The sequence below is a fragment of the Danio rerio genome, chromosome 16, assembly GCF_052040795.2.
Source record: "Danio rerio strain M-AB ecotype USA chromosome 16, GRCz13ab, whole genome shotgun sequence".
Taxonomy (NCBI): Eukaryota; Metazoa; Chordata; class Actinopteri; order Cypriniformes; family Danionidae; genus Danio; species Danio rerio.
This window is the reverse complement of record NC_141036.1, coordinates 43849397-43863378: the sequence shown is the minus strand read 5'-3', so window position 1 is coordinate 43863378 and position 13982 is coordinate 43849397. Positions and strand designations below refer to the sequence as shown.

General features: G+C 36.1%; 1 protein-coding gene across 4 annotated transcripts in view; it reads right to left on the bottom strand.

Annotated features, from left to right (window-relative positions):
* Nucleotides 1-13982, bottom strand: part of pi4kb (phosphatidylinositol 4-kinase, catalytic, beta) — a 36443-nt gene that overhangs the window by 16935 nt on the left and 5526 nt on the right. For all 4 annotated transcript variants that reach the window (XM_087286009.1, XM_087286010.1, XM_087286012.1 and 1 more), the window contains 1 exon segment: nt 11059-12089. In XM_087286009.1, coding sequence (XP_087142135.1) covers nt 11059-12069 — 1011 coding nt within the window. In that variant the 5' untranslated portion in view covers nt 12070-12089.

Below are 13982 nucleotides of genomic sequence, written 5' to 3'. Positions count from 1 at the left end.
TAAACAGCTTAAAGTGACATTTAAAGGCTTAACTAGGGTAATTAGGTTAACTAGGCAGGCTAGGGTAATCAGGCAAGTTATTATATAACGATGGTTTGTTCTATAGACTATCGAAAAAAATATATAGCTTAAAGGGGCTAATAAATTAACCTTAAAATGGTTTTAAAAAATTAAAAACTGCCTTTATTTTAGCCGAAATAAAACAAATAAGACTTTCTGCAGAAAAAAAAAATATTATCAGACATACTGTGAAAATTTCCTTGCTCTGTTAAACATCATTTGGGAAATATTAAAAAAAGAAAAGAAAATTCAAAGGGGGATAATGATTATTTAACTGTATTTATGCCTGTAGATTCACTACCCTACAGAATCATCCTAATCAATCAAAATTATCAGTTATTTAGAAATTGACATATTCAAATCATTAGCAAAATTGTATCCATATCACAATTTATAATGGCAGAATAGCAAAATATAGCAAATGTCAGTTTTTCCAATATTGTGCAGCCCTAATATTAAGCTATTGATAATTATGAAAAAACAATAGTTCTACATTAAAATAATTGTATGCATGCATATCTGTTGATTCATACGGATGACAACCCACGGTTTAAAACACACGTGGCCTATGGATTAATACTTTTGTTTTTACTTGTTGTGGATTAATCCTAAATTTGTAACGACTGCAAAGAGATCGTCTCTCAAGTCATTCAAATCACATGTATGAAAGCTTTTACGTTTTCCTTTAAAATATTTTGATGACAGAAAAAGTTGTGGTAGGTTATTCGGGATGTGGTGGGTTTAATGATAAAGGTATTTTCTGTCACTACTTGTTTAGCCTTTATCAATGCATTCAGTGTAAGCTGCACAATTAATCATTAAAGATTGGGGTCTTAACACTCACACAACAAATTATAAATGATGGTGATTTTCATGTTTATTAATCCTTTGAATTTCTGCATTCATATCTGAAAACGAAAAAATCAAGAGATTCAGTCTGTCTTTTGAGTTAGTAATGAAGTAATAGTCAAATAACACAGAAGTACAGGGAGAATAGTTTATAATTTAGATGAAAACCACTGATGTTTATGGTAAAGATTAAAATCACTGTCATACACATTTAACTTGACGCTCAATAATGAAAGTTGTAGGCCGCAATTACAGATTTAACCAGAACCAGCCATCAAAATATGCCACTGAATAATTCAATGCAAAAATGATTCATCTAGCAATGAAACAAAATTTTATAAGTGAATAGCTCAATTATTTATTGAGAATGTAACTAAAAATAAACATGGGATGTACAAATTATAATATTAGATTTCTGTATTTAGCAACAATCAGCAACAGTAGTAACACACAGTACTGAATGTTTTGCGATTTATTTTTATTTAGCTGATTATTTCATAATTTTATTTGTAATCAATTACAAGAAATTACAAAAGTTTGGTTTGTTAAAACCAAAAGTGTCTTGCAGTACTGTTTTTGTAATAAATAGAAAGCAAATATTACATTCATCTACATAAGATCCGTACACCCCTAATAAATAAATATGTGTGTGTGTGTATATATGCATGTATATATATATATATATATATATATATATATATATATATATATATATATATATATATATATATATATATATATATATATATATATATATAGTTAGTTAGTTATCAAATTGAGTGATAGACTGGGTGTGAGAGAGATGAAAAGTGCTGCGAGCACAACTGTGTGTTACTGCATTAACCTCCAGTCTCCATGAATTAATCATGCGTTTACTCACATGACACCGGCGTGTGTTTCAGCTCACTAACACACAGCAAGAATGAAGGGCCCACAAACATGAAACATGATTTTCTGTCACATACTAAAGCTGTAAGCCACAAGTGTCTGTGCTGCAGTGTATACATGGTGATGACAAGAACACTGTCAAAAAAGATCAAAATGTAACAGCATTTAATATATACAAGTTTGGGGTTCATAAGATTAATTTTAAGAGTTTTAAATCCTCTTATTTCCTGGGTAAAAAAGTGAATTATTTATATAGATTGTGCTTGAAGAGAACTGTTAATATTAAAAATGGCACAAATAAAACAAAAGTGAAAGAGCAAAAAAAATAAATAACTGTAGGGGATCTAAAAAAAAGGTCTGATAAGGTCAGCATGGAACTGTAATAGTTGAACACTCGTCTATGCTGCACTAGTGAGCAAACAAATCCACACTACATTAGCTGAGTGCACCAAAAGTACATGAGAGCACTGGAGCCAGATGAGTCCAAAAAATAGCTCCTCACTATCCTGCAACTAATAAGAGCAAGCCTCACCAAAGCAGCCATCTGGAAAAAGATACCAGAGCTAGATCTGCCAAACTTCTTCCCCCTCCACGTCGTATGTCTGGACACCTAACCTGCTTGCCAGCTACCTGAAACTCAACAGATCAGCACTCATAATTACAAGCCTACTTTCAGCACTAATAATAATCATACTTTGCATTCAGACTTTCAAAGACCAAGCTCTACTCTCCAGGGCCGTAAAACAGCTGTCGAACAGCTGAAGTTTTTCAGTTCTCAGGGAGTGTCAAACCTCGGTCTTGCTTCCATTTCAGCCAGTATCAAGCAGCTGTCATGTTTACTTGTACATCGTCCATGCAAACAGTCACTTTACACTTCAGTCTTGTTTACAAGATGTGGACTGTGCAGCAAACTCTTGCATGAAAGAGCACTACTTAGAACACGTAAAAACAAACAGAAACTGACTTATTCCCGTGTTTGCTTTAAAAGAAAAATCATAGTTACAGTATATGACACTTAAAAAGAAAATAATAAATTGCTTGAGGTATTAAAAAATGTTAAGCTTATCATTTCTAAATAGCACTTACAATTCCTATTCATTTAAATTACAATAAAAACTTGATTATTATTTGAGCTGTAAAGTTGTTCTTTTAATTTTGACTTGTTTTAGGAATTATATAGCAACTTAAGTTTAACAAAACTGTACACAACTTTATCCAGTCTGGGTTCTCTATCTCGTAAAATGTCCGGGATTCAACTTTTGCCTTTGCGTTTTTGTGTCACTTTTTTACTTAAGCCTACTTCCGCTTTGCTTCCTAACTGACGATATTTCATGTTAATAACATATTTAATGTTTCACGAGAGCTGAAGACACATTAAAGAATACATTTTTTTATCTAAACGACTCTACTATTTTAAGAAAACTTTACTATTTGCTCAAAGAGGACAAAATGACTGCTCTAAACTGGCTGCAAAATATACACCATTTGTAATGGTTAATCATTGCATTTTCCTTATTTTAATAATATACAAGTTTTAACCATGTAATTATAATAATTTTTAGAGATATTGTCTGTTTTTTATTTCTTTTTTGTATTTATTTCTCATTTGCTGATTATTTTATTTATTTGATGATGCAAATATATTACAGAGGCTATTTTAGATTCATATCTAAAATGCTTTGCCATTCAAGTTAGCTTTAAACTTGAAAGTTAGGTAGAAGCAGATTTTGCCATGTCAGTGGGTGCACATGGCTCCTGAATAGCATAAAAGTGAGAAATTGTGGATGTCTTTTTTTTTTAATTATTGTTAAAAATTAAATGTATTGTTTGTCGCATGTAGTTTACTATTCATGTGATTTGAGTAAATGGTGTGTTTTAATTCGGCTACCACCGCAAGTATATTTCAAACCACTGAACATATATATAGCAAATAAAATCTCACTAGAAAGCTTTGTTTTTTTGTATTTCATATTACAAAAAATAAGTAATATAACATTTACAAACCAGTCGAATTCACTTCCTTTGTAAAAACGCCTGACTGTAACCCAAATGTCTTTTCTGTGTACTGGCTGAACTGGCATAATGGGGTGAAAGAGTTCAGTCCACATATTCAAACAGAGGTTCAAATTCCACAAAAAGCTTTGTGCTAAAAAAAAGCTTTTAAAAAGGGTAGATAAGCATAACCTTTAAAATAAAGCTTAGAAAACCCAGCAGCTTGAAACATCTGCCTGATTAGGTTAAAAAAAACTGCAGCTTAGAAGTGTAAATAAATCGCAGTGGATGTATTTCTCAGAGCTGCTCGTGTGGAATAAAAGAGAAGGTTCAACACCAATTCCTTAAACAAAGAGTGAGCAAGAGGTAGTGCTCAAAGGTCGACAACAAGACAGCATTTTCCAGATATTATTTATATCAAAAGGCTGTACTCTCACATTGAACAGACCAGAACGTATTAATGTATGTTTGGGCTTAATGCAATTTACGCCTCATATCCCAAGCTGGAAATGAAAACACCTTCGACTCTCAACAGAAGTGTGTAAACGGTGTGCAGGAGATGTGGAGCAACATATTTCGTAATCGCTGATCTTTACTCCACTTACCAGCGCAGCGTCTTGCTGCCACATGAATGGCCACCTCACTGTTGCCATAGTAGCACAAGCTGCGCCAAAGATGACGTTGGGAGGAAGGAGAAAGGAATGAAACTACACTGTAGGAACACAAATGAGGAAGGCGAGTGATTGACTGCACATGACTGAATGTCAGAAAGCAGGGTGTGATGCGTGACGAAGGTAAAATGAGGAAACCTCTAAAGTTACATATCACAATAGAACTTGAGCCATGCTAGGTTATTACAGTCTGCCCTAGAGATTCACTGACAGCACAATGGTCAAGAAACACAAAAGCCAAACGCCATGCCAATATGGGCTATATATATATATATATATATATATATATATATATATATATATATATATATATATATATATATATATATATATATATATATATAAATAAAAGGTTTCATCTATGCTTGAGAAAAGAGGTAAGCTGTTTCAATAATCTGACATAGACAGTAAATAAGCCAGATCAATTAAATAGTTGTTTTGATATTATTAGCATTTGGTAATAGTTTTACTGATAAACTGATTGTCATCAAGGACATACAAAAATCACATGGACAACCACAAAACAATTAATTCCTTTATCTACATATTAGCATAAAGCTGTCATATCTTTTGATTTAAAACCATAAAGCCTTATCACAAAATAAATATAGGGTGTATTGCTGTGTACTGCTAAACTGTAATTGCTCTCCTCCCCCCTTGACTAAAACGATTAGCCAACTAATAAGGTGAAAACAGATAAGGGATGAAAAAGAAAAACATACTATACACTATTACTAAAACTATTTATGACAGTAAGGGTGTACTCACACTAGGCTATCCAAACCGTGCCCATGGTACATTTGACCCCTATTAACTTGTTCGTTTGACAAGTGTGAGTGCTCCGAATCGGGCCCAGGAGCAGTTCAGTTGGCCGGCCCTGGCTTAGTTAGAAGAGGTGTGCCAAAGCACAGTATGTTTGGGCTTTGACACGGTATGTAATAATAATGTAAGTGCAAAGTGCGAATGAGCTCGAAACTGAAGACGCAACGTCACTTTTATCTGACTGTTTCATATGGATTTATTAATCATTCTTACTTTTCAATGAACGTAAACTGTCATAGTTTATTAAAGATACAAACCCCTCACTGCACGTCTGCTGATATTGGTGGTGGATCTGTTTCACTGTATATCAAAATGCTTAAAATAATACAAAACAATATAACTAAAGAAATCTTCATTGTAAGCTGCGAGAGCTCTTCTCTTTTGTTAAACTGAAAAGTCGCATTATCGATAACTTAAGCGTGCTTAGGCTTGGGGTAAAGTCTAGATAGGATACAGCTGTGGATATGCACATCAATATAGCATCAATTTTTAGGACATCATATAACAATAATTAATACTTTTACAGTGCTGTGACGATTGGATTTAGGGTTGGGGTAGGGGTATACATTAAAAAAAATACAATTTATTGGGTAATTTAATAAACAACATAAATAAATCTTGGTACAACTACTGTTTTTACTGTGACTGTTGGGTTTACGGTTAGGGTTGGGGTAAACGTTAAAAAATACATTTTATTGGGTAATAAGTAACAAATAATACTCCATACAACTACTTTTTTTATGTTACTGTGACGGTTGAGTTAAGGGTTGGGTTGGACACTAATAAAATACAATTAACAGGACATTTAATAAATAAATTATTTTCGCTAACATCAGCCGCAACCGTATCTGATCTAGCAACAACCCAGGCCTGAAAGCCAAAAAATGTCATGTAAGTGCAGGCCGAGGGGGAAAGGGGAGGGTGAACAATTGCACCAGGGCACGGTTCAAGGCAAGGGTGTGAGTACACAATGTGCTAAATGTTGCTAAATATTTCCATGTCAAATAAAAAGAAAACAATCATGGTTTACAAAAAAAAAAAATTCAAAATCTGAAGCATATTTCTGAAGCTGCACATCAAAGTATTAAAATGATTTCTGTGGGATCTTGTTAAACTAAAGAAATAATGTCTGCTAAAAATTCAGTTTGTAATCACATAAACTATCCTTATGAGATGTGTTCAAAAAGAAAGTAGTTTTATAAATTGTAAAACTTTTTGTAATATTTTTTTTTGCAAATTTCTGATTTACAGCTTTTTTGACCCGGCTTTGGTGAAAAGTTTTTATTTAATAAATAGTAAAAATTAGGGATGTCCCAATCAGTATTTCCCGATCAATTTTTTTCCTTGAGTACGAGTCTGAGTCATTTGATTTTGAGCATTTACCAATACCGAAACCCAATCTGATACTTATATTGTTATATTATAAAAAAGAACAAAAAAACAGTTTCAGGATGTTCCTTATTTTTGGTTTAATTTACCTTATTTTAACATTCAACAACTCTGTTAACACACAGAGCACTTCTGTGGGGTAGCTTGAACAATCAAGTAATAAATAACATAAATTCCTGACTTTTGGGCTTTAGTTTAACAGTAAATATAAAAAAATTATATAAAAACAAACAGGACCTCAACTTAAAATACCCGGCAGGCAATCCCAAGTTTACATATCTCACAGTTTGCTATAGCAATGATGTTGTCATCAACTATATAATACCTCAATACAGTAGACATTCTCGCAAATAAAAAATAATGAGAATATACACATTAGGGGTGTGACGAGACGTCTACTCCATGAGACGAGACACGAGATTAGGTTCACAAGAACAAGACGATATTTTTTACACTATTCATGGTTTCCGCTACATTCATTCTTCCATGGCGGGGCGCCACGCTAAAATTTATCCCGCCACAGCTACATTACAGCTTCTCATTCAAAAAAAAATTATTTTTTTTAAAAAAGCGGGTAATAAATCGCACCAAAACATATGAAAGGGTAAGTGAATTATAACAGCGCAAACTGTTCTGTAACCGTACTAGTGCTGTGCGTCATTTGTTTAACTCTTTAAAGTGACGTATTGACTGACTGACAGGTGCGTGATGCATGAGGCCAGCAAACACGACATATTGCACTTTCACTTTAGTTCAGGAGGCATTAATAAAGCTCTGTAAGTCTATTAGAGACATTCATAAATATTCCTAGCAAATCTAATAAATGCTGGAGACATACTCATTACATAAACGCACTAAATCGCACTTCAGCAGCGTTTATTTGAGAGCGCACAAGAAGATCTGTGCACTCTTGAATATTTGAGGGGCCGTGCAATAAGTTTTGTGCACGAGCAGAGGAAATCGGCGTGCAAGCCAAGAGATCCGCATGCTCGTAGGCTATTACATAAATGCGATCTCGACTTCTAATACTGCGCTCACAACATTTGTCATTGAAATAATAACGCCACAGAGGTAGTTGGTAGATCTATGTAAAATAAGGCCTGCTGCCACAGCTGGAAAAAATCCTAGAGAAAACACTGCTATTATTAGAAAATCCTCAATGATGGACTCCACATGTCCTAATTCCATTTGTGATTATGACGATTATGACTTTCAGCATATCTGAAGTGCTATTCTATTGCATGGACATGAACCATAATGTGTGTAGCTGCAGTTATAGCCTATGTTGAAAGCGGCACTCTGAACTCTGGTGAAAAAAGCGGTTATGTCACACCTGCCCGCCCAACCGAGTGACAAGCGCAACCATCTTGACCTCACGAAAACTGTTCACCTCGATGAGAAATCTCGTCGCAATTTAATCTCGCAAGATCGCGCAATACAAGATCTTGTCACACCCCTAATATACATATATATTGAGTCCTGATCGGAAGGCAACTGATTTCATGATCTCGATTTCGGATAACGTGATCAGATCTGGACATCCCTTGTAAAACTTTTTTTTTTTAAAGTTACTATTCAAAATCTACCTTTTAAAATGCTTAATATTTGTTCATTTAAGTACATCAAGACTACTTTGTTTATTACTTAAATCTACCTGTCAGTAAACACATTTGCACATGCTTTAAGCAAAAAAAATCATTTTAATTTTCTCAGCAAATGCAACAGTTCATCTGCTGTCAGACACCAGGAATCACCCATCATAAAATAATAATCAATGCACACGGTACAAACAGAATGTGATCAGTCTTCTGCATTGACCCCGGATCTAATCCTGAATCTGTGATTTGCAACAGACCACTTATAAACAGCATGAGAGGTGATTTGTTAATGGCATGGCTTTTAGCCCTGAGGACTGTTATCATGACTGTGCAAATGAACACAAAGGGAGGGCATGGAACAGTCTTAACAGAAGAGATGTCATCATTTTTCCAGGAATCAGCCAGCAGCAGTTAATTATTTTCACAGAGCTAAAACAGAAATCTAGTCATCCTACTTGCTGAAATAAGCACAGTCGGTATCAGGAATATTGCTGTTATTTTAAGAGCCACATAGATCAAAATTACAGTAACATGTACATTTTCATTTTCAATTCTTTCATTTATAACACACCAAACAAAGGTTTATGTGAATAATCACCAAGCATTTTTGCATGTATTTAAACATTTAGGTGCACCTTGAGCTAAAAGATGACTTTAAATGTGCATGTTCTGTTCCATCTCTGCGGGTAAGAGCATGTGCATAATAGTACAAGTTCTCTTTCTGCTTTAAAACCCTAAATAAATTAAACGCACTTCAACAAGCTCCCTTGATGCAAAAGTGACACTGCATTATTGTTTAGATTTCCACATCAAATTGGGAGGAACAAATGCAAACTAATATAGCAATATTCAGCAAATCATGTTTTTAAATAATTATTGGAAGCCAAAAACAAAATGTAATTGCACAGTCCTAATTTGAAAGGTGATGAACACCATTTATAGAGTATTTCTGAACTCCTCCAAGCCACATACCTACTATGTAGATATCAGAGAACAGTTTAACTTGTTGAATCAATGCAGTATACCCATGATACCAGAAAATTACCGAAACAACTTTACGGGTAAATAAAAAAAGTGCTGTTCACACAGACAAGGACGTTCCGGAATTTTTCCAGGAAAGACCATTCACACATCCATTCCAAAATAAAGGTAAATTCTGACAACATTAACCAGAAATTACCTCTAAATGCCTGCGATTGTATTTGTAAACGTAGGAGGAGTCAGAGACATCCAAAGATAGAAGCGCGAACCGCAGCTAAATGTTTACACATTTGATGACATTACAAATTCTCTGGATGTATAAGTATTGTGAACATCCTGATGAAAACTTATGGAGTCAAGCAACTGAAGCAGAGCTTGACGGTAAACAAACAGCGGTTTACCATAAGCATTTTATCATTAATTTTGTGCACACTTGGCATGAAGAATGACCATAGAAACGTTATCTGCTATCTAACAACTGCTATCTTTCCAACAACTAGCAGCTAAATGAGAAAATATAAATATACATGGAAAAATATTTAAAGGCTTTTATTTTCATAAACCGTGTGGATGTGAATGCATCTGTATGTTCTGATTGGCTGGAGTAGACGTCTCACGTCAATCCGTTCTAAAGCCTGGTTTATACCTCTGAGTCAAGTGATCAGCATGACCAACGGTACAAGCCTTGCGCTTAGCCGTGCATTTATACTTCTGAGTGTTGTTTGTGTTCCTCTGTAATAACCCTTCTGAAACGCTAGCTGGCCGTAAGGTGTTTATGTTCCTTTGTGTCGAGTTTCTTCGCTGGTGTTTTGTTATTTCTAATTGCTTCCTTAATGTACAAGTGTCTCAAACTCGCTCATTTTGAGGCAGGAACCGGCTGACATGCAACAACTTTAACCATAAGGTTACCACAAAACAAAACTTTCCATATGAAGCTCCTTCACGGGTCTTGATACTTGTAAACACTCGCTCCAACGGACTCGCGCATCGGCTATGCGTCCACGCGATGGCTGCACCGTTGACGCAGAAGTATAAATGAGCATAAGCGTGAATACACTCTTTACGGCAATTTTCTTTTTTCGTTCACACAGAGCAGTATTCCGGCAAATTACCAGTAATGTTACAATGTCTCTTTCCGGAAAATTGCCAGAACAAATTTACCAGTATTTTCAAAAAGGGCCTGTTCACACATGATCCCTTTCTGGAAAATTGCTGGTGAATGTAAACTCACAGCAGTTTGTCATAAGCATTTTATCGTTCATTTTTTACACTGTTGGCATTAAGGAGGAACATAGAAATCTGTTATCTGACTAACATCTACCAGCTAAATGTGTCTGGAAAAATATTCAAAGACTTTTATTTTCATCTCACCACAGATGTGAATGCGTTTGAATGTTCTGATTGGTTGGAGTAGACGTCTCACATTAGTGAGTTCTAATCGTGAACACGCTCTTTTTAATCTTTCTTCTGCGTTTACACAGTAAAGCATTCCCGCAAATTACTGGTAATGCTGCAACTTCTCTTTCCGGAAACTTGACAAAACGAATTTACCAGTATTTTCACACATGATCCCTTTCTGAAAAATTGCCAGTAATTTTCCATAAAGGTCTGTATGTGTGAAAGGGGCTACTGACACACCTTTTCCAGCACAGCCACAGAAACAACACAAATCTGAGCAGTTTGCCTTCCTCATTTGCATGAAACAGCTGAGAAACCACATCAGCGGGAGGTGGAAGAACAGCCAGACACACTGTTGAGCTAAAACAACCAACTAGGTAAGAGCATATGTGACAGTGCAAGCATCTCACCTCATCCTGACTGGTCTCTACTTTGGGGTTGCTGGCGGTTCTCTTCAGGTTGCTGCTGAGGCTGATGCTGACGGTGGCATCGGATTTGGAACGTTGGTGGGTGCGTTTGGAGGGCGAGAGGCTGTGTTCGCTCATGCCCGGACCGTGATGGAGGGGCGGGGGGTAGGGAGGGGGAGGCTGCGGCACCTCCCTGCGGATGCGCTGGCTGGAGGGCTTGAGCTCGTCTGACAGGATGAGTTTGCGCAGTTTGGTGCCACGCGAGTGACGCTGCGTAGAGATGTGCATGTCAGAAGAGTAGGCCCCCAACAGCCAGGCGCACTGCAGGGAGAAATTGATGCTCTGCCGGCAGCGGTAGACCACATAGGGCTTGATGGCGTCACCAACGTCCTCGTCCATGTGGATGTACATGTTGAGCAGTTGGGGCAAGTAAAAGTCCACGTCTTCATTACGAAAACTAAAGAGGCGATTACCGATGTAGGCTTGCACACCGGGCTCCTTGGAATTGTACAGATAGGAGATGGCCATGGAGATGTCAAACAGCTTGGACTCAAAGAGACGCAGGAGCCAGGATTGCTTGGAGGAGTTGTTCTTTTGACGACGACGCACGCTCTTTATGGGCTCCACTTCCTCCTCGCTGATCTTGGGAGGTTGTCCTCCATCGTTGGCCTCGGGATGAGCTGTGCCATTCGCCAAAATGGGCTCTGAGCTGGCTGAAGATACTTCTCCATCGCCTTTCAGGAACTTCACTTTTTGGAGAACTTCCTGGCAGGCTTTCTTGGCCACCTCAGTGTCGATGACAAGGCTGAGCTCACCCAATCCTTCGGATATGACATCCAGAGGGGGGCTGGAGGTGGGCAAGCCTTCACTGGTGCTCGGGCTGGAGCTGGTGAGGGGATGTGGGCCAGAGGAGGGCGATGAGGGGAGGGACAGCGAGGAGGTGGTGGAGGTAGAGGGGCTTTTCTGTAGCTCCTCAAGATGGGTGGGAGAAAGCTCCAGCTCTGTATCACCCATGGCCACACACTCTCAGGCCCCTGTAGAACATAGAGGAAAAACATACAACAACAAAAAAGGGTTTAACAAGCTCGATAAAGCGTGAAAGTCTTCATAAAAACAACACAGTGACATTCAGGATGCATTTAAACTGCTGTAATGTCACGTTTATAAGTGAATAGAAAAATTGGCAGGAAAACGGTGAGGTTGGATAGACTTGATTTTGCCCAATAAGTTTTTGCTGTTTAAATGTTAATACTATTTATTTTCACAGTTTGAATCTAATCCTTATTTTTTTCAGATAAAATGTGATGAAATTTCAGGGGTGAAAAAAGGATATCACTTATATTAATGTATAAAATATTAAAAATATTTTTTTCTCAGAGGATTTACAGCGAAAAAAACTTAACTGTATTAAAGTTGCAGGAAAGAGATTTATAAATTATAATATTACAAAACATAATTTTTTTAAGTAAATGCTATTCTTTTAATAAAATAATTAGTTATTTTTGTTGTGATTGAAGCCTCGTTTACACTAATACATTTTAGTTTTAAAATGCAGTTTTGCAGTTACGCCTTCCCTTCACACTACCCCAGAGTTTTCGGGGGCCGAAAACGGAGCGTTTTGAAAATGCATTAGAGACCGTTTTCATTTTAAAACACTGCTGTCAATGTGGATGGAGGAAAACGGAGACATCTGAAAAAAGAGACAAGGCTGCAGACATTCAACTATCTGATTGGAGCTTTTTCACAATATTAAGTACACACTCAAGTTGAATCTTGAGTTGCACCTTTTTCTTAAGTTTTTACAAGTTTGATATGGAAAACAAACTCCCGAGGACACATCGGGTAAAAACAGTGTACTGTAAAATGTCATTCACATCACCCTGGCTACGTTGTTTTATTATCTTAACAATAATATGAAAACATAATGTAATAAACTACCTATTTTCATTTTGTTATCAACAACTTAAAAGACACTAAAAATGTTGAAGCATCATGTAGCTACATATTTATATGGCCGTCATCTTTACTGTTTACATATTTAAAACAAAACGGAGCCAATAACATAACTCCCTCCTTTCATTTTTATAGAAAAATATAAAACACACCCCGTCTCTAGGGCTGTACGATTAATCGAAATCGAATCACTAAATGAGGAGTGTCTTTCTAAAAAGTCAAAGTAAAAGTATTGTCAGTGACACTCAATCTAGTAGCTAGCTTGTTTGCAGCTATTACACCATATGAAAAATCATCACGGAGGCACCAGGGGATAACTGAGAAAATGAGTGTTTAATTTCTGTATATTTATAAATAAATTTTAAGTTAATATTTTCAGTTCCTTTTTTTTTAACGAACACTCATTGCATTTTAGCAATAAGAAGCTACGATACAGAATATTGAGCCGAAGTTTGACTACAAAATTAAATCGCAAATCAAGTCAAAATCGCTCTGTTAAAAAAAATTTTTTTTAAATCTAAATTAGATATGTTCCCCAAATCGCACAGCCCTTCCTGTATATTTTGCTGAATATCCGTTTTAATAATCAATAATGGCCATTATAAAATTATACCTTACAATATTGTTTATACAATATAGCAAATAAAAGCAAGCAATTAATTAAATATGTAGAATCAGTGTACGGTTACATAAATTAATATATTAACTTATCTTTGTGCTCAGCCAAAACACGTTACCTGAGATAAAGTAATAGATTCATAAGACCATTAGCTAGAGACAAGGTGAATTAAATAATACGTTTGATAACTATAGTGAGATGAAATCCAGCAAAAAATTCTTGATGAACTGTCCGACGTGTGAGTGTGGATCATTTTCATCCTGAAACCCGTTTAAAACTAAAACATATTAGTGTAGACGGGGCCTATGAGATTAAGGTCTAGTTCAAATACGCTTTTACATATTTCCAATAGTGT